The following is a 26,388-nucleotide window of genomic DNA, read 5'->3' on the forward strand; positions in this document are numbered from 1 at the left end:
TCCTTTGTAGGCCTGGATTTGTGCAAAGATAGTGTAAGTTTGTTTTTGTCATGGAATATCTTGGTTTCTCCCTCTATAGTAATTAAGAGTTTTGCTGGGTATAGTAGCCTGAGCTGGCATTTGTGTTCTCTTAGGGTCTGTATAACATCTGCCTGTGTGTTTTAGCTTTCATAGTCTCTGGTTAGAAGTCTGTAGTAATTCTGATAGGTCTGCCTTTATATGTTACTTGACCTTTTTCCCTTACTGCTTTTAATATTTTTTCTTTGTTTTGTGCATTTGGTGTTTTGACTATTATGTGATGGGAGGAATTTCTTTTCTGGTCCAATCTATTTGGAGTTCTGTAAGCCTCTTGTATGTTTATGGGCATCTCTTTCTTTAGGGTAGGAAAGTTTTCTATAATTTTGTTGAAGACATTTACTGGCCCTTTAAGTTGGGAATCTTCACTCTCTTCTATACCTATTATCCTTAGGTTTGGTCTTCTCATTGCATCCTGGATTTCTTGGATGTTCTGGGTTAGGATCTTTTTGCTTTTTGCATTTTTTTTGACTGTTGTGTCAATGTTTTCTATGGTGCCTTTTGCTCCTGAGATTCTCTCTTCTATCTCTTGCATTCTGTTGGTGATGCTTGCATCTATGACTCCTGATTTCTTTCCTAGATTTTCTGACCCCAGGGTTGTCTCCCCTTGTGATTTATTGTTTCTATTTCCTTTTTTATATCCTAGATGGCTTTGTTCAATTCCTTCATCTGTTTAGTTGTGTTTTCCTGTAATACTTTAGGGGATATTTGTGTTTCCTTTTGAAGGGCTTCTAGCTGCTTATCTGTTTCTTCTGTATTTCTTTAAGGTAGTTATTCATGTCCTTCTTAAAGTCCTGTATTATCATCATGAAATATGACTTTAAATTAGAGTCTAGCTTTTCTGGTGTGTTGAGGAATCCAGGGCTCTCTGTGGTGGGAAAACTGGGTTCTGATGATGCCAAGTAGCTTTGGTTTCTGTTGCTTATGTTCTTGCCCTTGCCTCTCACCATGTGGTTATCTTTGGTGTTAGCTGGTCTTGCTGTCTCTGACTGTGGCGTGTCCCTCCTGCAAGCCTTTGTGTTATTACTTCTGGGAGACCAAGTCTCTCTGGGAGGAATTTGGGTATGGAATGCTGTAGCACAGGGTCAGCTCTAGAGTACAGACAGATACCAAAAGGATCCTGTCCCTGGCTGTTCCCTGGTCCTGATGGCTCTGGCCAAGTTCCTCTAGGGCTAGGAATTTGAGCAGAAGTGTTGGTCTTAACTGTGCTCACAGTTGTGTCAGTACTCCTGGGAGACCAGCTCTTTCCTGATGGTATTTGGGTATGGAGTGCTGTGGCACAGGATCTGTTCCAGTGCAGCTGGAAACTGGAAGGATCCTGTCCCAGGCTGCTCCTCAGTTCCTGTGTCCTGCGGGCTCTGGGGAGGTTCCTCTGAGCAGAAGTGGTGGTCTTACTTGTGTTCACAGGTGTGTACACACCCCTGGAAGACCAGCTCTCTCCCAGTGGTATCTTGCTTTTTTTCTATTGTATATTTTTGGCTTCTTTGTCAAAGTTCAAGTGTCTGTAAATGTGTGGCTTTATTTCTGGATCTTTAATTCTATTCCATTGATCAACCTGTTTCTGTACTAATACTGTGCAGTTTTTAATCACTATTTTTCTGTAATACAGCTTGAGCTCAGGGGTGGTGATTTTCCAAGAGATTCTCTTATGTTTGAAAATGGTTATCTCTAGCCTGGGTTTCTTGTTATTCCAGATGAGTATGAAAATTGCTCTTTCTATCTCTGTGAAGAATTGAATTGGAATGATGGAGATTGCTTTTGGTAGGTTAAAATTTTTCTAGGCCTCTATTATCTTAATGAGGTAGAATTTTAGGTCCACTTCCTGAACTGTGGTGGGAGAACTGGATTCAGATTGTGGGCTCTTCAGAGGGGCAGACAAGGTGCTGATTTGTTGCCCTGGTTGTAGCAGATCTCCTGGGAGGCCTTCAGCCTGCTGGGTCTTCAGAGGAGCAGTTAAGCTGTTGCCGTGTGTAGTTCACTGGGAGGCCTTCAGACTGTGGAGTCTGTTGACCTGTGTGCAGCTGAACAGCTGCTCTGCATACATGGGCATCCTGGATGCCTTGAGACTGAGCTGTCTTTAGAGGAGCAGATAAGCTGGTGGGCACCAGCCAGAAGGGATCTTTAAAATATTTTAATTATATATATATATATATATATATATTTTTTTTTTAAAGATTTATTTATTTATTATATGTAAGTACACTGTAGCTGTCTTCAGACACACCAGAAGAGGGCACCAGATCTCATTACAGATGGTTGTGAGCCACCATGTGGTTGCTGGGATTTGAACTCAGGACCTTTGGAAGAGCAGTCAGTGCTCTTTAACCGCTGAGCCATCTCTCCAGCCCATTTTTTTTTGGTTTTTCGAGACAGGGTTTCTCTGTGTAGCCCTGGCTGTCCTGGTACTCACTCTGTAGACCAGGCTGGCCTCGAACTCGGAAATCCGCTTGCCTCTGCCTCCCAAGTGCTAGGATTAAAGGCGTGCGCCACCACCACCCGGCTTAATTTTATATTTTTACTTTTTTTGAAATTTTACATATAACATTCCCCCTTCCTTTCCTTACTCCAATCCCTCACATGTACTCTTGTTCTCAAATTCATAGCTTCCTTTTCCTTGGTGTTACGTGTGTGTGTTTGTATGACATTTCCTAAATTATTCTACCTACCTACCTGCTTAAATATATAAGAATACAATCTGCTCAATTTGGATGTTAAATGTATGTTTGCTTTCAGGGCTGACCATGTGGTGGTACTGATAACCAGCCAATTGTTCTGCTCTTCTCTGGGGAATACTATTTCTCCAGCTGTCAGCATTTCTTAGTTGCATATAGTTTGTCTAGGGTCAAGGTCTTTTGAATTTCCCCTTCCATGCTAGCATGTCTATTGATGTCATCCCTGTTAGGTAATGTTTAGGCAGGCATGTTAGTGAGACTTCATGGATATAGTTTTTCTGACATTTTAAGGAGACATAGACTCACAGCAAACTTCCTGTTTATGTGGCTCTCATAATCATCCTCACATAGACCCCAAGTCTTAAGAATATAAGTTGTGCCGGGCGGTGGTGGCGCACACCTTTAATCCCAGCACTTGGGAGGCAGAGGCAGGCAGATTTCTGAGTTTGAGGCCAGCCTGGTCTACAGAGTGAGTTCTAGGACAGCCCGGACTAAACAGAGAAATCCTGTCTCGAAAAAACAAAAAACAAAAAACCCCATAAGTTGTGTTGTAGAAGTATCAGTTGGGATTGGGCTTACAACTCTGTAGTTTGATCAGTTGTGGTTTTCTGTAATAGTCTCCTTCCATAACAACGAGAAATTTCCTTGATGATGAGGGGTGAGGACTACACTTATCTGTGGGATAAGGATAAATGTTTAGAATGTAGTTGATGATTGTGCTGGTTTAGTAAAATGCAGTTGTGGGTTCTCCTCCAAGATCTGATTTCACTAGTCCTGGGTAGTTGGCTAGGTTTCTAGAACTAGAAACCTCTTGCTGAGTGGGCCTTAAGTTCAATTCAAGAGCTATGAGTATCAAATTATACATACATATGTACGTACATACGCACGCACACACACACAATGACTGTTTTGTCTGCACATCTGTCTGTGTACTACATGCATGCCTGGAACCCACAGTGGCCAGAAGAGGGAGATAAATATGCAACTGTGAGTTAAAGGTGGTTGAAAGATGCTTTATGGGTGCCTATAATTAAAACCTGGTCTTCTGGAAGCTTGGTAAGTGCTCTTTACTCCTGAGCCATATCTTCAGCTCTCCATCCATCCTATAACGTTTTTTAAAAAGCTCATATTCTGCTATAACGTTTTTTTTAAAAAGCTCATATTCTGCTAATTTAAAAGTAAAATATGCTTTTTAAGTATAATAATCATCCACAGGTGCTTTAACAAATAAATGTCAACTATGACTATTTTATTTGGAAGGTAGCAAATAGGAAATTCCAACTGTTTTAGGAAGGGCCTATAAATGCCCAAAGTGGCCTAAATGGTCTAGTTTATACACTTCAGAAATTGAGGCAAGGAAGAAAATCAAAACAGGAATTTTTATTTGCATTTCAAGGGTTAAGTACTTTAAAGTGCCAAATCTGGATTAAGCACATGAGAAGTTTTACATGATCTGGACGTTTATCTCTAATAAAAATCTACTGCTTAAAAAAAAAACAAGTTTAGGTAGTACTCACTATACGTGCACCCTCATCATTAGCTTGGAGGCTTTGTGAGCCAGTAAACCAGTCTCAGATGTATAATCAAAAGTATTTTAAAAAGCGGGGTAAGGAAGAACATATTAGGAGAGGTACAGAACAGGTAACAGATGGCGTAGGAAGGGAAAAGGGTATCTCAAGTCAGCTTGTTCTCTTACAGAGGTTCACACTCAAATAATTCTCAAACTCAAGATACAGTACCCCAATATTTAATTTCTATAATGTACATTGTTAATTTTAACTTAAAAATTTTACAAAAGTGAAAGCACAGAGCTTTCTTTCTGGCATCAGCCCGTGCGTTGCTAACCAGCACTGTTTACTAAGGATTCACAGTAATTATATATTTTGCAGATGCCAAGGAAGCCTGGTAACACAAATGATAGGATAACAGTGTTACTTAAATTAAAAAGGGAGGGTGAAACCCCCAATGTATACAAAATTACAGCAGTACATTTTAAGTAAGCGTAACTAACAAGCTTTGCGTGGACCATCTAGGCTGATGTTTGGAATTGTGTGACTTATAAAGCTAAGCAGGGAGAGAAGAAGCCACGGAAGGTCACTGGGCTAGGAGTTTGGAGCTATGGGGAGTTACTACATCTTTAGGGTTTTGTCTTCTCATTGACAAAACTAGGCTAGATCATCTCTCTTGGATCTTTAAACAGAACAAAAATAAAGTTCCTTCTGTCCACAATCAATGTGATTCAGGCACATTTCTTTGAACACTTGTAGTAAATAAATGTGGGCATACAGCAGACACCATTTTGCAACAAAGTGTAATCTCTGAATGCTAATTACTCCTGGAACTACAAGCAGCCTTTTCTCATCTTAGCTGACATGTTCCTGACACAAGCAAGTACCCTCTTAGGTAGCATCCGAACTACAGAAACATTCAGTGAAGACTGCGGCTCCTTAATGCCTAGCAGTTATACAAAACACGTAGGATAGTCACAGACTCCCCTAAACCAAAGCCAAGAAAGCCTTTTAGATCCGTGATGTGAAATGTGAACATCCTTTGGTTTTTAAAGAATATTTATATTGATAACCCTCTTCTGCAAACAAATAACCATTTATTCCGACATCTCTGAGACAGTGGGATGTGTAGGTTGTATTCTGTGACCACTTGGGAGCTAACAGCTTTTAGTGAACTTGGGATGAAAGGCAGCAATGCTTTGATATCATGTAGTTGGTCCTGAGTACTTTCTTGCACTGGAGATTTTCACTACCCTCCAGCTTTGCATTTCCATTGGAATGCATGTTTAACACAGGTACTTTGTAGGGTATAATAACTCATGTAAGACAGCTTAATTTCATATTTGTTACTACTAAATTTATGGCTTTCACTTTAGTCTCTGAATATAAGTGTTTTCTACTGTGAAAAGGAACAACTTTCTAGTTAGTTGGAGAATTTAGAACCAAATGATCATCCAAGTTTCTCTAGCTGATGCATGAGTTCATGCAAATTTACATGGTTGTAATGTTCAGTACTTTGTACAAACAGCTGTTTTGTAATCCTTATCAAATTCCTTTAAAATAGGATACTGTGTTAAAAATAAAAATACAGCTATAAGTGATCATGATGTATGAAGGCATACAATAAACTCCATAATCATAAAATTAATGATGATTATGACAACTATTTTTATAATGGATAATTTATAAAGGAAGTATGTTAATTCTTATTTCACTATGGTATCATAGCTATCAATTTTAAGTATTTACTATGGTGTTGCAGCGGTGGCTGACCCAAGTCACCTAATAAAATGCTTATAGTTACTGAAAGAACAAAGTTATTTAATTTTTCTCTGTATAGTTCAGTGACTACTATGCTTTGAGATTCCTTTTACTTTTCCAAGTTCTATTTTACGAAGCAGGAATATCTACTGACTTAAAAAATTAAGTCATGCTTATGCCAAGGGTAAGTTTTCCCATATCCGTGGTATAATTTACTTTTTTTTTTTTTTTTTTTTTAAAAATGTCATACAGAAGACATACTTTGGTCAGAAGTACATCACACTAAAGGTCAACGTTTTTAGTAATCTGAGAAATCAGATTTATGTAGTACTTAAAAAAATAAATGAAATCTAGTGAAACCTAAATTTTTCATTCATTGGAATTTTAGTTCAATATAGAAACTGAGATTTTACCTCTTTAAAAATGGCATTATCTACATTGGTTATCATTAAATATATGACTTCTTCCTCATCTACATCTTATTCAAAGGATTCCTGCTATAAATAATATAATGGAAGGATCATGAATTAATGTATACTTTAATATACGATTTCTGTTGTAATTTAGAACAATAAATACCACACAGTGAAAAACTTATTACCAACTAACACAGCAGCAAAAGGAAGAAAAATGTATGTACACATCACCATGGGCAAGGTCTTTATAATAAGTTATAGCACAGTCCCATCACAGTATACGTCTACACAAAGTCACTATTGTGAACACTTAAAGAAATTGTCTTGTATGTCTTAAATTTTGATCTAATAAAGTTTATACAATATCAAATAATATCAAAAGTCTAAAAAAACACAATGAGTTTTGATATCATGTTTATAAATTATTGTTTTATATACTTTATAAAACATAAGGTCAAAAGTGCAGCTTAAAAAAAGTTGAAGTTGCTATTCTCAATAATGGGTAGAAAAATGCAGTGTTCCAAGCAGAAGCTATGTAAAGGCTCACAGTTTCTCTGAGAATTTCTTTAAGCTTCCACCAACCATGGCCATGTGTCAAAGACAAACCAATACCAAAAGAACAAAGAAATCTTTTTGAAAGATGATAGATAAAAACATCTAAGAAGCTCTGCATGGAGCCATAATTAAAGGTCTGCTCACAGGTGAATTCCAGGACCCTTATTACTGGGATGAATGTCTGTCACTGAATTGAGACCCAATGGGGAAAACTTCAGAGGTTGCCACAAGTTTTTAATCTTTCTCAAAATTCTGCTCATGTGTATCTGGTAATAATATACCCCAGGATTTTTACTTTTGTAGTATAACTAACATGAAACATGATTTAAAGGTGATAAATCATGTCATATATTACTTCTCAGAGAAAAACAGAACTAAAGATGCAGTTATTAAAGACAACAGTGTAGAAATCAGGAAGAAATAAAATATGTCTGCTACTCATTACAGTACTAGCCATATTTTACACATTTAAGAGCAAATACATGGCCATGCTAAATTAAATGACATATTATCCCCTTCTGCAGGAAACTGAAATGGTAAAACTACAGGCAAATAAAACATAACAGAAAAAAGGACAAAAGGAATATAAAGAAAAATCTTTTAAATTTACTGTGAGATCAAGCTGATGGGGCTGTGCAAACATGAACTGTAACCAATGTTAACAGCATTAGGCTGCTCTGCCTGACTCAACATGACTATTCGCTCCTCAACTGCTACTGGACTGGTGGTGTTTTGTAGGTAAGATACCAACAGCAGATGATGACTTCTTTCCACTGAATACATTAAGTTTCTTAGTTGGTTTCACATATATAGATTGCCTGAGATAATAAAATCATCAGCATTATGATAAATTATGAAGGGTGTTTTAAACTTGATAGAACAAGATTGGATGCGGAGACAGAATGGGTGTTGGTGTAGGCTGCATACACACTTAATGATAATGCCTTTAGTCAACAATTAAAAGTCGATGGATATGGATGCTTGTGCAGAATCATCTCGCCCTCTGACATAAATTTCACAGGGAATCTCCTCCATCACTCTGTCCTCTAGAGCCTGTTCAGGGCATTCATGAGCTTGTTTGAAAGTATAGCTGCTTTTTTTGAAGGTGCTATTAAATGTTTTCATTGGCTGTGGTTGTGCAAAATCATTTCGGAAGGGAAGTTCCATGGAACTGAGGTTGGTCCTGCTTTGTTTGACAATGGATGCTTGAGATCCACAGTGGTGGTCATGAATGCACCGGGAGGCTGTGGAGGAGCGCCGCAACTTCTGGTAGTTGTCAAGTTCTTCTGACAAATCTGCCAGATCTGCAGAAATCTCTTTCTCTCTTAGTGAAAATAGTTCGTAATGAGGAGGGTCAAACACTTCCTGGAACCCAGTTTTATTAAATGCAGTTTTACAAGCCATAACCTTTTTCCGGGGCTGTTTGACTTGTACTAAAATAGAAATAATGAGAAGGACCAAGACAATTCCTGATGTAATGCCAATAATTGTCCCATGAGTTTTAGTGATTTGTTCAAATAGTCCAGCTTTTTTCTTTTCTGTAAGAAAGAAATGTTGAGGTTTATCAAAATTCATTTACAGGAGTTCCAATATAGATTGGCTAGTCATTTTTAGGAAAAAACAGGAAATTTGGGTCAAATATATCAGACACTGAAAAACTAGTTTTTTAAAAAATAGAAAATACTATTTCCATGATTTCTGAGTCAAGTAACAAATAATGATATAGCTAGCTAGGGAAAAGAACAACTAAAGTACTTGGTTCCCTTACTCAAAAGGTTCACAAGGGTCTACAATTTGCAAATTACACTAATATGAAAAATTTAAAAAACAAACACTCTTGATCTATTAAGTTTCTGCCATAAGGCAGATTCATCAAAACTTCTATTAAGTGTTGATTCATATCTGTGGGATCAGACTCACAGTCTAGATGTACCACCATGGTCTACTGTCTCAGGATGATAAAATACTTGTATGTCAAGTAATTAACGTGGCCATCAGATTATACATTGGCTTCCCACAGTGAGGCACTTGTTTGAACTTGTTTATTCAACTCTTAGAAAGATGAAAGACGGATAAATTTTATTTTTCCAACTCAAGTGACAACCAAGTTATAGGTATCCAATGCCTATCTCATCATCACATTTACTTTTTAAAGTATATGTTAGAAATAAAAATAACTTGGGCTGGAGAGATGGCTCAGCAGTGAAGAGCACTGACTGCTCTTCCAGAGGTCCTCAGTTCAATTTGCAGCAACCACATGGTGACTCATAAACATCTGTAATGGGATCTGATGCTCTCTTCAAGTATGTCTGAAGAAAGCTACAGTGTACTCACATACATAAAATAAATCTTAAAAATACAGAGCCGGGCAGTGGTGGTGCATACCTTTAATCCCAGTGCTTGGGAGGCAGAGGCAGGCCGATTTCTGAGTTCGAGGCTAGCCTGGTCGACAGAGTGAGTAGACCACTCACTCTGGGACAGAGTGAGTTCCAGGACAACTGGGGCTACACAGAGAAACCTTGCCTTGAAAAACCAAACCAAACCAAACCAAACCAAACCAAACCAAACCAAACCAAACAAAACAAAAAAACCCCCAAAAACCGTAAAAATATGGAAATAACTTGATGTAGAGAAAAAAAGAAACATTTTCTAATGTAGTGCTTTTACATCACTGTAGTAATCTATTAGCTGACTTTATTAGACAGTGCTTTCATACTCACCGCAAGAATCTATTAGTTGGTCAAGTTAGTCCTTCTGTCCTTGAGATAACCCTCTAAACTATCTGGTAACTACATACAGAGTATTTATAACACAAAGTTCAACAATAATGTAAATCAGGGCATAAAATATGGAGGCATACTTCTGAATATACTCTACAAAGAAATGCTTTTGTTAAATATTTCTTTTATAACATCCAAGAAGTAAATTAACCTGTAAGAATTGTTACTATGTGTGTAACTCTGCTAGAGCAACTCTGGCAGGCACACCTGTAGAAAGGGAACTTTAGGCCCTTTCTTAGGAAAGGACCCCACCCCTCACAGAAAGGCTGCCTTCGCACTGGACTTACCTTTACAATGATTCTCATCCCAAGGGTATGCACAGTTTTGAATGCCATTACAGACTAAAGAATTGTTGATGCACATGTTGCTATGGCAAAAGAATGTGCTGCTTGTACAGGGAGCTGTAGGAAAAAAGAAAACTTATGTTGCTAAGAACAGTGACATATGGTCCACAAACCCATCTTCATTTATTTTGTATTTCAGAATCTGACTTTAGCTCGGTGGAGGTAGCTCTTTCAGGTGGGAATGTCTACTTTTCTTAAATGCCTTTTGGTTTTCAAGATAATTTTATTTTCCTATTGGTTTTCTGAGACAGAGTCTCATCCAATAGCTTAGGTTGACCTCTAACTTGCAATCCTCCTGGCTCAACCTCCCAAGTGTTGACATTACATGTGTCTAGTTCAGGAAAACTTTTAATTCTTTCTCATCTACGAAAAATGCTCCTGTGCTGGGTTGTGGTGGTACACGCCTTTAATCCAAGCACTTGGGAGGCAGAGGCAGGTGGATTTCTGAGTTCGAGGCCAGCCTGGTCTACAGAGTGAGAGAGCCCAGGACAGCCAGTGCTACACAGAAAAACCCTGTCTTGGAAAAAAAAAATAAGAAAAATGCCTTTAATTCTCTCAAGAGTTTAATCCCTTCAGTGTGTTTCTGCAATGTTTTATGTCTCTATTTCCTATGTACAGGTGAACATTTTTTATGCTAGATCATGATACAGTATACTTGCTTCTGCTAAGATACAATTCTACAATACAGACAAAACTGAGCATATGATACCATGTGATCCAGAGTAAACACACACACACACACACACACACAAAATATATTAAAAGTTTTTTTTTTTCCAGCTGGCTTTTGCAGTACATGTCTTTAATCCCAGTATTCAGGAGGCAGAGTCAAGTGGAAGTCTGAGTTTGAGGCCAGCCTGGTCTACAGAATGAGTTCCAGGACAGCCAGGGCTACACAGAGAAACCCTGTCTTGAAAAACCAAAACCAAACCAAACCAAATTCCCAAAGTTTTTATCAGGGTTAAAGATCTAAAATATGTATTGGATTAATAAATTTCTCTCCAATAAATGTCCTTGTCTTAATAAGTATACAATAAACCTCATTAAAATCTAGCCAGGATTGTAATATATTTTCCTTTAAAGAGTTAGTTTTGGGTGATTTTGGAATGCCAGTCTATGGTCACTTCACACACAGTATCAGCGATATAACTGGCATCTTATGGCTTCTACTGACTCTATTGGTTGGGGAAACAGCAAGTTAGTGGGCTCTCAGGAAGCCCTAAGCAAAACATGGAAGTGTAGCTAAATAGAGACTATCCAAGACTTCTTTGCTATGAAGGCTCACTCCTCTATAAGGCATCATTCACTAAAATTCCTGTGCAGCTGGTAATTAACTCTAGGCAAATTATCATGAAGTTCAGTCTGTTTCAAGAAATAAACATAAAAATTGCTGGGCATTGTAGAGACCTGTAATGGTGTGGTGTGGCAGTTTGAGTAAGAACACCCCTCACAGCAGGATTAGGAGGTGTGGTCTTATGGGAGGAGGTGTGTCTCTGGGGTTGGGCTTTGAGGTTTCAGAAGCCAGACCCAGGTTTTCTCTTAACTTGTTAATCAGGATGTAAGTCTCTCTAAGCGACTGCCCCAGCGCTGTGTGTGCTGTCATACTCACCACCACGATTATAGTGACCTAACCCTTGAAATTGTAAGCAAGCCGTCAATAAAATGGCTTCTTCTAGAAGAGTTGCCTTCGTCATGATGTCTCTTCACAGGAATAAAACACTGACTAAGACAATAGTCATAACTGTATAAGATAGGCATACTTTTTTTTTTGGTTTTTCGAGACAGGGTTTCTCTGTATAGTCCTTACTATCCTGGAATTCACTGTGTAGACCAGGCTGGCCTCGAACTCAGAAATCCTCCTGTCTCTGCCTCCCAAGTGCTGGGATTAAAGGCGTGCACCACCACTGCCTGGCAAGATAGATATACTTGAATGTTAAGCACCACTAATTTGCACAACACACATAGAACAGGTTGATGTGTATTTTATCATAATATGTAAAAACAAAAAGAACTGCACACAAATAAAATACTCTATTAGGACATTCCTTATGTAGATAATGTATGCAGTAGTAGTAGTTTTGAAATTATGTGTATATTGGGGTTAAATAAATCAATATATTTGGAAATCTAGGCATGTTTTTCACAGTAAGAAAAGGAATAAAAGTGTGCCCCTAGAAATACGGTTAGTTCTAGGGTTGGGAAAATACAGTGGGCCTATTTCACCAGGTAATGTCATAAAGTGTAGTATTAAAAGTAATGACTGGACACTGAGGGAAAGAGGAGGCAAACTCAGAGACTCATGGGGTTGAAGCTGGGACTTTATATAACAAAATCCCAGGATTCTAGAATAATAATGGTAATATATCAATGTGGCAGAACCTTCCTCTAAAGAATAAAAATTTCAGGGGACCAATCACTGGGCAAGGTGTAGGCGGGACTTCCGGGTCAGAGAGAGGAAGAGGGGAGGCAGGAGGAAGATACTTCCTTTTGAACAGGAGAGAGCATGGAGTTAACAGTGTAGGTAGGGGAAGGGGAGTGTAGGTACGGGAGCCTCGGGGAGCTCCCCACCCCCGTTCAGGTGGCAGATCCAGAGGATTTATAACTTAGAATACCTTACAAATTAGAATGCTAGTTGCTGTGCCCAACGATTATGTTACATGTTGATTGTAAACTAAGATTGTGTGGTGTTTTCCTTCATGCAGCAACTCTACTGGGTTCCAGAGAAAAGCACCCTGGTAGGGCACCTGGCCAGCCACTGGAATTTGGAAGGGTGGGGAGTGTGCGGCACTGCCATGGGACTTTAGCGAGCTAGGTGGAGAGATTTCAGAGCTCTGAGTCAGAGAGCCTGCTGGGCTGAGAACAGGTGGCCTGTCTGCTGGTGCCATGCTGGCGTTAGCGTGGATTGATTTTTAACATTTCCTACAATATAATATAATAACAGAATAAAGACATATAAGCTCAGTGGTATATATACAATTGGTATATAGCAATTTTTTTCTGGGATAAAATCTCTAACCTGTGGGGAAGCTCTTAGAAATAAGAAGAGTAAACAACTCAAAGACTTGAGTAAGTCCTTGAAACTAAACAGATACACTAGTCTCTTCCCCGACAAAGTTAAGTAGTAAGGACTGCTGAGATTCTCAGGCCAGCGGAGCTACTTTCCAACTAGTTGTGTAATGTGCTCCAGTTTTCCAGCTTTGTGAACTGTCACTCATGGTGGAGTGGGCTTTGGAGATTCAGCAGTCTTTGAGTCACTTCTGGTCTTGTAAGTAAGCATGGTAAAACTCATTGGTTCATAAAGCTGGGTTTTGGTAGCGTCTTGACTTTGGTCTATCATTGACTTTTTTACTTGGCATGAATAGACATTTGTTTATATGTTCCTAGGAATAGTACACACAATAACTGAATACATACTTTATGGAAAGACTAGATTAGTTTCTCCTCACAGCAAAAATCTTATTAGCATATGAAAAAGGAATTATGAAAATTAAACACTGAACAAATAACTGTTGCAAGTTAGACAGAAATTTCAATGGATGCTAAAGTAAGTTGTGAAAAGGTATTTTCACAGTTCCCAAAAGATTAGTAAAGAAAAGAAGTAATTCTGTAATTGGGGAAAACTGGCATACCACTAGGAAAATAGGTGGAGTCAATGTTGCACCCAATCAGCATTACTAAGACAATTAGCACTCCATACCTACACTTCACTGACATAGCTGAGGAGGTACATTAGTATTCTAGATGAAATGCGTGCTCTCGGTGAATCATTTGGAAAACATCACATAAGCCCAAATGTGTGGACAGTTTATTAAAACACTAACTAGTATGCTCCTTATGTAAAGACCAAGGATACTTGGCAACTAAAAGCAAGGTGGAAAACTAGGTCATCAAAAAGACATTAAAGAAAAAGGAGGGCTGGAGAGATGGCTCAGCAGTTAAGTGCACTGACTGCTCTTCCAAAGGTCCTGTGTTCAAATCCCAGAAACCACATGGTGCTCACAACCATCTGTAATGGGATTTGACGCTCTCTTCTGGTGCATCTGAAGACGCACAGCTACAGTGTACTTAGATATAATAAAGAAATCCTTTTTTTAATTAGATATTTTCTTTATTTACATTTCAAATGATATCTCCTTTCCTGGTTTCTCCTTTGGAAAAAGAAAACCTGTTCCCTCCCCCTCCCCACCAACCCACCCTCTCCCACTTCATGGCTCTGGAATTCCCCTACACTAGGGCATAGAACCTTCACAGGACCAAGGGCTTCTCCTCCCATTGATAATCATCCTCTAGGCCATCCTCTGCTATACATATGCTGCTGGAGCTTTGAGTCCTACCATGTGTACTCTTTGGTTGGTGGCTGAGTCCCTGAGAGCTCTGAGGGTACTAGTTAGTTCATATTGTTGTTCCTCCTAAGGGGCTGTAAACCCTTCAGCTCCTTGGGTCCTTTCTCTAACTCCTTCATTGGGGACCCTGTGCTCAATCCAGTGGATGACTGTGAGCCTCTACTTCTGTATTAGTCAGGCACTGGCAGAGTTTCTCAGGGGACAATGATATCAGGCTCCTGTCAGACAGGACTTGCTGGCATCCAAATAAATAAATCTTTAGGCTGGAGCTAGCAGGACTGGAATGAGAGGGGCCGACCAGAGTGAGCAGAGGTCCTGAATTCAAATTCCCAGCAAGCACATGATGGCTCACAACCATCAGTACAGAGACAATGTACTCATATATACATAAAATAAATGAATCTTTAAAAAAAAAAAAGAAAAAGGAAAAAAGCCATTAAGAGCAAAAATAATGATTGTGAATGTCTATAGATTGGCTAATAGTATATCAATGCTAACTTTATCTTGTTTGAAAAGATGTTAATAATAAGAAAATCTGAATAGATATATAAAAATTTCACTATTTTTATAAATCTCTGTAAATTCAAAACTATTTAAGAATAAGAGTTAAAAAACAAAAGACAAAATCTTCAACATAGTCCGTAAATTTTTGGTGGTTTGTAGAAGTCAGTAATAGCCAAGCTGGTAACTTGCCTTTTTTTTTGTTTGTTTGTTTTTTCGAGACAGGGTGTCTCTATGTAGCCCTGGCTGTCCTGGAACTCACTCTGTAGACCAGGCTGGCCTCGAACTCAGAAATCCGCCTGCCTTTGCCTCCCAAGTGCTGGGATTAAAAGTGCGCCACTACCACCCAGCGTATTTTGCCTTTCTTTCCCTTTTTGTTTTTGTTTCTTTTTGAGATAGCATCTCTCTATTATGCAGTTTGGGCTGTCTTGAAACATTTCTGTAGACTAGACTGGCCTTGAACTCTCAGGCCTGTGAGTTCAATATTTATCTGTTTCTGCCTTTGGAGTGCTGGCATTAAAGGTGTATACCACCATTCCCTCCCTGATAACTATTTTAAGTTAGAAGATCCCTAGAGAAGCCCCCAATGTCTGCTGCTATTTACATGCCAACACTTTTATTTTCCTGCACAACAGTCAAACTTTTAAAAATGGGAATCACCTCTCACTCCTTTCAACATGATTTTAGATACATAGTTATTCATGCCTGGTAAGTATTACTTTGTGGATAGAGAGATAGCTTGGTGGTTAGGAATGCTTGCTTGTTCTTGAGGAGTCAAATACAACTGCAGCACCCATGGGTAGCTTACACCTATCCTTATCCAGTTTCCACATCCTCTTCTGACCTCTGGAGGTACATTTATGTTAACAAAGCACTAATATCTAAAAGAGTTAAATATGATTTCTCTGGACAATTCATGGTTTGTAATAAAATTAATGTTGATGCTTTTTAAACAAACATGTTTCATCGCATGTTTAAAAGTATAAATTAGTGTTGTTATGGCATGTAAATCTGTTATAGATCATTATTTGTTGTATGTGCTGTAATCTGACTCCCAGATTCTTCCCTGACTATCTTCACTCTTGTTCAGATCTTGTTCATATCTTGTCAGACTTGGTGTAGGGTTTGCTGTAAGTCAGTTGGAGAAAAAAATGTTCCTGTTAAGTTAAAAAGCAAAGTGTGACAGTTTACAAAATGATGTTATAAAATCAAGTACTTTTTTGTCAAAAGGTAGGTATTCAGCAAGCATATTGTAAACGAGTGAACATTACGTAATAAATTTGAATTATTTACTTACGTTCCACAAAGGATGTGAAGAGCATCCTAAACCTGCTAAGCCGACTACCTTCATCTGCCCACATCCGGATCACTCCCACTCCAGTTTTCAACATTACATCATTAGCAACAGTGCTGCAGAACTTGGCCTTTAGATTTTCGATAGCACTGCTTCCATCATAGACTGCCACAAAATTTCTTTTGCATTCATTTGAGTGTTCCATTTGGTAATCTAAAAACCTCAAATAAATCTGTAATATCAGAACACAAGAGTTTAAAAAAAATACTTAAAAAGTTTCTATTTTAAGACTCACAATCAATAGATTAGACTGAATTGTAAGAGCTGATTGAAAACCGGAATGACAGAAGGATGATGCTTCAGTAGTTAAAGATCTAAGAATAATAGTCTCATTTCATGGAAACGGTTCGTAATCATGGAAACAAAGTGTAAGAAATCCAAACTTTATATTTTATTTACAAAGAGGTGTTTATATACCTATATAGTACAATCTCATTATAATAATAATCCTATGGTATTAAGAGGTGAAAGAAATAAAATAATTCCTAACAGTCAATGCATTAGTTGGTGCTTTCAGTTTTTCTGTATTCTATCGTTATCTTTCTTTAAGGCAGCATTTTATGTAGCTTAGGCTGCATTTGAATTTGAATTCACCATCTAACTAAAGCTGACTTTGGGCTTCTGACCCTCCTCCTTCTACCACTTAGCTGTGTTCGTAAAGACCTTGGTAGCTATCCTGCATCCTCTTCCCCACCTCCTTTTTTTTTACTCATCATAAACACATTTATTATAATTAAGGTGCTCAACCATAAGGAAAATGTAATAATTGACAAAAGTGGAGAGAGAAACACACAGTTATACAGACATTTGTTAAGTCTGGTTGGTTGGTCTTTCTTTTTTATTAATCTGCCTATTGCTCAATTCCTCACTGTATACACAGCATGGAAGCCTCCCAAAACATAAAAAGGATCTATATAGAAGATATAAAAACTGTCAAAGCTATAGTCTGTTAGTGTGCATTTAATGTTCTAAAGTTTTAATTGCCGTAATTTCCTGTAATCTTAAAATAATGAGTGAAAAGAAATAAACAAACTATCAATTCCAAATTATAGGCCATGCAGTGTGTGACACGTCAGCTAGGCCACTGCATCATGCCTGGAATGAGTCATCCCCCTCTCAAGTGTGTATGCCATCACTTTATATGTCAATCACACGTGCTCACTGTCTTCCCAGTTACGAACTGTCACTTATTCATGGTCCTTACTTTACAGCACAGTGCTTGCAAAATGTGAGACAATGTTTTGGCACTTTACACATGCAAGGGGCAGCTACATGGTACTTCCTCCAAGTGAAAAGTCAAAGTACAATACAAAGTATAACTTTATTACATAATATTTTATTGATTATTTCGGTATTTCACATCATGTGCCACAATCATACTCACTTCCCAGGTCCACCCCACACTTAAGACCTCTCCCCCCACCAAAAAAAAAAAAAAAAAAGGAAAAAGAAAAAGAAACAAACAAAAAAGGCAAAAGCAAGTCCAAATTGTGTTGCCCATATCAGACTCTCAATGACCAGCTCCATCTCCACCTGCACTCTTGTCAGAAGCCATCAATTGTAGAAAGCATCCTCATCCCAATTTTAATGAGTTTTTTTTTGAAGGCTTTCTTTCTAGCCTGTTACTTTTTTTTTTTTTTTAACTGAAGGGGCTTTGGTGGAGGTAGGGATTGTCACAGAAGCTTTCTATGTCCCTCTTTCTCAAGTCTCAAGACTGAGCCTGCAGTTACCATTGTGAAAGTAGCTTCCTTTTCCTTTACTGTCAATGAGACTATGGATCATGGATGACCATGTGGTTTCTGCCTTTGCATTGCCTCTCTGTACCTCACATTCACTGTTCTGTCTTCTCCATTGCATGGTCATTTGTGGCAGTGACATTGGAAATGGCAGCGTGTCACACAGTATGTATATATATATATATATACATATATATATATACACATATATATATATTAGTTGTTTTGCCCAAACAGCTTTACATGCAAATATTCATTGCACGTTGCTGTTGTTTTGGTTTCTGGAGCACCATAAACAGTGGACCACTGTTGAGATTTGTATCCTGCTGTTACCTAGAGTCAGGGTGATGATGTAGCTAGGCAGGGCGTCTGGGGATAGGTTCTATGTGATGACTGGGCAGCTACACACCTCCCTACCCTTGATGTTCTCTGCCCTGAGGCTCACTTGTGCTTGTAGCCTGCAGGTAGTACCACTGCCCTGTACTCTCCATCTTCCAGCAGGGCAAGTAGTATGGAGCTGAGAATCACTGATGGCTTCCTCTACTTCTTTTTAGTATCTCTTCTCTAGATGACTTGACAGTGTTCCTCCTTTCCCTAGTTTTATTGGCAAGAATAATAATAAAAAAAAAAGTCCTCAAGATGGGCAGTGGCAGCGCACGCCTTTAATCCCAGCACTTGGGAGGCAGAGGCAGGCGGATTTCTGAGTACGAGGCCAGCTTGGTCTGCAGAGTGAGTTCCAGGACAGCCAGGGCTACATAGAGAAACCCTGTCTCAAAAACCCACCCCCCAAAAAAGTTCTCAGCTTTAGTATCCTAAGGTTTTATGAGGAGAAAGATATAGAAGGACAGAAAGAGGCACAAAGAGGAAATGGGAAGATTCTATATTCCAGATACCACAATGGACTATCTATCAACCTATTCTTATGATAATCTAAGAGCTCTCAACTGGAAAACTTTAAGCGTACCTATCAGTTCAGCTAATCCTGTTTTATCTTTGTCTTTCATTACTTCTGCTCCTATTAGAGACAAAGGCCAGATAGTATTCCATTTGTAAATGGCTCTAATGCACCTTTCTTTAAAGGGTGGGTATGGTGGGCTTGAAGCACCAGCACTGGGGGGAGGGGGAGAGGTGGATTAGGTGGCTCTCCAGACTTGCTGGGGCCAGCTTGCCCAGCCTAGTTGGTGATCCATAGGCCAGTGAGAGACCTTGCCTTCAAAAGCAAAGGATGGCTACTGAAGAAGCACAGGTCTCCACATGCAGGTGCACACAAGTGCACAAATACAAGCCGTGTCCCATACCACAGTCAAAACAAATAAGCAAATTGCTATTATCAAATACATTAGTATTGACATTTCCAATCATCTTTTTAGTATCAGGAATCATTTTCTTTTATGTTTTGTTTAATCCTATGAGTTCAGTGTATTTAGTATCTTCTAATCCAGTGGTCCTCCCACTTTTGTGTCCACTGTTTATCTGTTATACTTCATGGTTGGTTTATCTTGAAATAGTTAAAGATGCATCTTTATTTAGGGGCCTAGAGAGATGGCTCAGTGGTTAAGAGCACTGGCTGCTTTTCCAGAGACCTGGTTTGGTTCCTACTAGCCACATGGTTGCTTACTACTGTCTACCTCCAGTTTCAGGGGATCTGATGCCCTCTTCTGACTTGAGGGCATCAAACATGCATGTAGTACACTTATATAAATGCAGGCAAATACACATAAAATTAAAAAGACTTGGGGTCAGGAGAGATGGCTCAGTGGTTAAGAGGACTGATTGCTCTTCTGAAGGTCCCGAGTTCAAATCCCAGCAACTACATGGTGGCTCACAACCATCTGTAACAAGATCTGATTCCCTCTTCTGGAGTGTCTGAAAACAGCTACAGTGTATTTACATATAATAAAATAAATAAATCTTAAAAAAACTACTTTACCTATATTTAATTTTTACTGAATTTTTAAAGGATAACATTTTACTATGTAGTTCTGTGTGGCTTAAATTTGCTGAAGGTGGCCTTGAACCTATCATCTTCTTGTCACTGTCTCCTACATTTTGGAATTATAAGCATGCGATACCACCACAATCCAGGTAGCTTATTTTTATTTTTAATTGACATAGTAAATGTTCAATACATACTGTACTATGTAATGAGTAGATAAAGCTGAAAAGTACATAGCTATTACTTTAAACATGTAGCACTATGTTAGAAATATTGAAAAATCATTGTATCACTTTTGCTGCAACACACATAATTTTCAACTAAGTATAAAAAGGAATACCTGTCCTTGTTACTCCTTCTTTCCCTTCCTCTTCCCCTGATCCCCAGCCTGTACTGATCACTTTTCTACTTTCTACAGAGATCAGCTCTTTTAGCTTCCACATTTTAAGTGAGAACATGTCTTGTCTAGGCACTTGTCTATATCTGACATACTTGACATAATCTCCTCTAGGCTTAGAAAGACAGTTGAGGGATTGGGTTGCTTCTGGTCTGTCTGGGCAGGCCGGTGCCCTGAGCAGACCTTGGGCACAAACTCTGAAGCCAGTTCCACAACACCCAGAGGAAGCTCCACTCCCAGGGGCTCTAACAAGCCCAGGATCCCAGGATCCCAGAATCAGAGGATCCCAGAGGCAGCTTGACCCTGAGGAGTTCTGACACAACCAGGATCACAGGAAGGACAGGCTCCAGTCAGGTTTAGCAAGGGCAGGTAGCACTAGGGATAACCAGATGGTGCAGGTCAAGTGTAAGAATATAAACAACACAAACCAAGGTTACTTGGTATCATCAGAACCCAATACTCCCACCATAGCAAGTCCTGGACACATCATCACACCGGAAAAGCAAGATTCAGACATAAAATCACTTCTCATGAGGATGATACAGAACTTTAAGAAAGACATAAATAGCACCCTCAAAGACATACAGGAGAACACAGGTAAACAGCTAAAAGCCCTTCAAGAGGAAACACAAAAATCCCTTAAAGAACTACAGGAAAATACAATCAAACAGGTGAAGGAAATGAGTAAAACCATCCAGAATCTAAAAGTGGAAATAGAAACAATAAAGAAATCAGCAAGAGAGACAATCCTGGGGATAGAAAATCTAGGAAAGAAATCAGGAGTCATAGATGCAAGCATCACCAACAGAATATAAGAGATAGAAGAGAGAATCTCAGGGGCAGAAGACACCATAGAAAATATTGACACAACAGTCAAAGAAAATATAAAAAGCAAAAAGCTCCTAACCTAAAACATCCAGGAAATCCAGGATGTAATGAGAAGACCAAACCTAAGGATAATAGGTATAGAAGAGAGTGAAGACTCCCAAGGTAATGGACCAGTAAATATCTTCAACAAAATTATAGAAGAAAACTTCCGTAACCTAAAGAAAGAGATGCCTATGAACATACAAGAAGCCTACAGAACTCCAAATAGACTGGACCAGAAAAGAAATTTCTCCCATCACATAATAATCAAAACACCAAATGCACTAAACAAAGAAAGAATTTTAAAAGCAGTAAGGGAAAAAGGTCAAGTAACATATAAAGGCAGGCCTATCAGAATTACACCAGACTTCTCACCAGAGGCTATGAAAGCTAGAAGATCCTGGGCAGATGTCATACAGACCCTACAAGAACACAAATGCCAGCCCAGACTACTATACCCAGCAAAACTCTCAATTACCATAGATGGAGAAAACAAGATATTCCATGACAAAACAAAATTTACACAATATCTTTCCACAAATCCAGCCCTACAAAGGATAATAGATTGAAAACATCAACATAAGGAGCAAAACTACACTCTAAAGAAGCAAGAAAGTAATCTTTCAACAATTCCACACAAACCTAATTCCACTTCTTACAACAAAAACAACAGGAACTAACAATTACTTTTTCTTAATATCTTAATACAAAAATTAATATTACCAACATATCCTAATTGATTGAAATCCAAAAATATGAGGAATTAGAAATTTGTTGTTATCCAATGATCTCTCTAATTTGGTAATTGGAGAAATAGGTCCAATATTGTACAATCCATATACACCTTCAGCTTGCTTGTTTGTGACAGTGTCTTACTGTGTACAATATAATGGTCTTGAAATCTTGTTTCTCCTATATTAGCCTCTCTATTAGTAGGATTTTTTATTTCATGTTTTTACACTACACTATGGTTTTCAGAACAGCTTATATATTTCAAAAGTATTCACATACCCAAAAGAAACATAGACAAATAAATTGGGAGGGGGCTTGTAAAGAACAACAAAGAGTGAGATTGAATGCTTTCCTTGACGTTTGTAACTCTTATACCAAGTTTGAAGAGGACTTTATAATTTACTCTTTCTCTGAGATGAATGCTTTTCCAAATTATCACAGCCAATGAACCAGATTCTTACCCTGACCTAATAATGTCTGTGCCACCCTCTAAGCAGGACCACTGTTCATTGAAACAGTTGGTGAAAGACTTTATGGATAGACCATCTTAATACACACACCATTTCATAAATGAATGCAACCTGTTTTCTGTGGTCCGAGAATAAAGTCACTCATTCAAGTCAAATAACTTTGACCATAGCAGGAAGTCTGTATCCAAAAACCGAGGCTACAATTCATTACTTGGTGCAGCAGAACTGTCAACTCTCAGCTTAGCTATGATGGAGGTAGAATCCTTTGGTGATGTGAGGGTCATTGAAGTACAGCCTTATTCCAATGAAATCCAATGTCTAAAAATTGCTCTTATTTTGGGCTGGTACCACAGTAAGAGCCAGCTTTACTAAAAATAAAACAAACAAACAAACAAAAAGACTTTATATTTATGTTCATTTAAGAAAATACTAGTAGTGATGTATTATTTTGAAATATACAGTTAATGTGTTTGGAGTTATTTAAAATTTATATTGAGAAAAACATGGATTTTCAGTATTGCTATAGATAAGCATCTACATAAGACTGTTAATTGTGGTTTTATATCAAAAACTTCTATAATACTCATTTTTATTGTTATAATATTTTATAAATTTTAAAAAATATGACAAAAAAGATATTATAGGTATTGAAGGGGGGTCTCTGGGAGGAGTTGGGGTACAAAAGGGAAACAAGAATGTGATTTAATTCTATTTACTTAAAATATGTTTTTAAATGTTAACAAATTCAGATATATTGAAATCATGTAACTTTTCTCCTCATAATGCAATAAAACCTTAAAAAAGAAAAAGAAAGGAAGACAGTTGAATAATACTCTGTTTATATATAGCCTTTTTGACCATTCGTAAACCTGTTGACTTTATTGTTTGGCTGTCGTGAACAGTACTGAAATAAACATGAAAGTGCAATCATCTACTTGATCAATGATTTACTTTCCTTTGGGATGTATCTGGTAACAGAGGAGCTAAATCCTATGGCAGTACTATTTCTAGTGTTTCGACGCAGTTCTAGCATGGTGGCTATAACTCATCTACATTTCCATATACAAGGTGTAGGAGTTCTCCTTTCTTCAGGCTCCTCGATATTTGCTACTGACTTTTAGGTGACAGCCATTCTAATTGGTCAAATTGTGACTTATGTTTTTGTGATTAGTAGTGATGCTTAGCTGTCTTTCAAATCTACAGGTCATTTGTATGCTTTCTTTTTTAATAAAAACCCCTCAAAGCATATAATTCATCAATAACGACACAATTTAGAATTGTAACACAGAGTGAAAAGAACAAATACCTGGCTTATTATTACTCTTTGACAATCAGCATTCCCAGGTATTTTCAGTGCTTTCAAAATTATTACTTTAAACATATGCCTAACAAGCTTCATAATTTGAAAAGCTAAAATTTTTTGTTTGAAGAATAAAACAACTAAACATAGTGCTTACAAAGAACTACATTTTAGAGTAATATTCAAAGAGAAAGTTTAGGTCTCTCAATAATAGCCCCTCATGGAATCACATATGGATAGTGCCCAATTAAGGACTTATTTTTACACTGAAATTGTGTTATACCTTGAGATAGCATTAAAAAGACTTACAAAAAGTATACTATGTAAATAAACTCATCAGCAAGCATTTTTTTATAACATGTAATTCGTTTACTTTTACACATGTGTACATTATAAACAAGAATCTGCAAATGAGGGAGATCATGAGGACTTGTTTTGAGATCATGTGATTAAGATTATATGTTTTAAGTCTACCCATTTTCCTTCAAATTTTGTGATTTCATTTTTCTCTTAGACTGAACACTCCATTTTATATAATGAAATATGTACTATATTTTCCTTATCTATTCATCTGTTGCTGGGCAACTAGGTTAGTTCTATTGTCTTGCTATAGTGAAAAGAGCAGCAATAAACATGGGGATGCAAATATCTCTGTAGTAGGTATAGAGTTCTCTGGGTCTTTGTTCAGGAGTAGAATAGTTGGGTCAGATAGTAGTCCTATTTGTAGATTTCGTTTCCAGGAATATCCAAACTCATTTCCATAGTGGCTGTATTAATTTGCACTTGTATGAACCATGTAGAGTTCCTTTCTCCACATCTTTCCCAACATTTGTCAAATGTATTGATATCTATGCTAACTGGGAGAGGTAGCATCTTAAGAGCAGGTTTAAATGGCATTTGCCTGATGATTAGGGAGGCTGAAAAGTTACCGGCCATTTGTATTTCTTTGAACACTTGTCTATTCTGTTCTGCCTAACTGCTGACTTAGTATTTCTGCAGTTCTGTTTTGCATATTAGCTATCTGCGGTAAAGATTCCTCCCACTCTGTAGATTGTGTAGTCTACTGATGGTTTTCTTTGCTGTGCAGCAACATTTTTCATGTAGACCCACCTATTGACACTTGGAGCTACTTCCTATATTACTGAAGTACTTTTTGGAAAGTTCCAACAGCTACTGCAGGGTCTTAAAGAAGATTCCCTATGGTTTCAACTAAAAGTTTCAATGCTCCAGATTTTAAATTAAGGGTTTTAATCTATTTTACATTGAGTTTTTTTTGTACAGCACGGTTGATACCATCTATAATACCAAAATAACAGGAAGCAACAATCATTGGTCATTAACATCTTTCAACACCAATGGACTCAATTCAGCAATAAATCAACATAGGGTAGCAAACTGGATACATAAACAAGATCCAACATTCTGCTGTATATAAGAAACACACCTCAGCAACACAGATAGACACACCTTAGAGTAAACAGATGGAAAAAGGTTTTCCAAGCCAACAGTCCCAAGAAACAAGCTGGAGTAGCCATTCTACTATGTAATAAAATAGACTTTGAATCAAAAGTAATCAAAAGAAACGGGGAAGGACACTTCATATTCATCAAAGGAAAAATCCATTTAGATGAAGTCTTAATTCTGAAGATCTATGACCAAATGCAAGGGTACCCATGTTCATAAAAGACATTTTACTAAAGCTCAACACACATGGTACCCAATGTTAGGCTTGAACTCACTATTAAAATTAATTGAAAGATTCTCACATGGAAAACACACACCACGATGTAAGATTAGGAGGTGGGGAAGATTGGTTTCTTAGCAGAGTTATAGGTTTTGCCCGAGCCACGTGGTTCCTTCCCAAGCTGAACGGGTTGGGACTAGGACAAAAGTTGTACTAAACTGGCATACATAATTCTGGGGTTCATGACATGAGCTGGGACACAGTTAAGTTCCCCAAGCTTACCCAGACATATTTACCCTGGGCCCTTCTAAACTCTCTGAGGTGCCTCAGAGAGTTTAAACTCAAGAGGTGCTGGGAGCACATGCTGTACAAAAAGACAGACTGCTCAGAAGACAGAGAGAGACAGATGGTAGAGGCTACTTGCCATCAGAAAAATAAAAGATAGAGATATAGCGGTAATTACTTAAGGTATACATGGAATATAGAAATCCAGGCCTTTGATCTCAAATATTAAAAACAAAGACATGGAGATAGAGAGAAACCCTATTTCAACAAATAATAAGAAGTTATTAATCTCCATAGAATGGAGAATGAATGAAAAAAATGATTTGAAGGAAATTTGAAAAAGTTTATGCCAGGGCGGGCACTTGGGTTCTTTGAACATGGATTCCACAGGAATACTGAGATTGCCTAGCCCGGTATGACAAATTAATAGGCTAGAAACAGACTTATACAGTAAATAGAATGGAATTCAATTAAAGCTAAATACATAGAAAAGGATGTTAATTCAAATTATATAAAGAGAATATATATGTTTATATGTGTACAGACACACAAAGATATTGATCTTCACAGAAGGCATTAGGCCTTGATCTCACTATTAAAAATTAATCATTTAAGAACAAGGAGGGGTTAGTGAAAGAGAACTGTCTCAAAAGATAGTATTTGTTTAGATTG

General features: G+C 37.9%; 1 protein-coding gene across 2 annotated transcripts in view; it reads right to left on the reverse strand.

Moving 5' to 3' along the window:
- Positions 1 to 4,108: 4,108 nt before the first annotated feature.
- Neto2 (neuropilin and tolloid like 2) overlaps positions 4,109 to 26,388 on the reverse strand; it is a 64,623-nt gene continuing 42,343 nt past the window's right edge. For both annotated transcript variants that reach the window (XM_031340667.1, XM_031340666.1), the window contains exons 7-9: positions 16,253 to 16,481; positions 10,055 to 10,168; positions 4,109 to 8,525 (exon numbers count right to left, since the gene is read on the reverse strand). In XM_031340667.1, coding sequence (XP_031196527.1) covers positions 7,945 to 8,525; positions 10,055 to 10,168; positions 16,253 to 16,481 — 924 coding nt within the window. In that variant the 3' untranslated portion in view covers positions 4,109 to 7,944. The remainder of the gene's footprint in view (positions 8,526 to 10,054; positions 10,169 to 16,252; positions 16,482 to 26,388) is intronic.

This window comes from Mastomys coucha, unplaced genomic scaffold (assembly GCF_008632895.1).
Source record: "Mastomys coucha isolate ucsf_1 unplaced genomic scaffold, UCSF_Mcou_1 pScaffold22, whole genome shotgun sequence".
Classification (NCBI taxonomy): domain Eukaryota; kingdom Metazoa; phylum Chordata; class Mammalia; order Rodentia; family Muridae; genus Mastomys; species Mastomys coucha.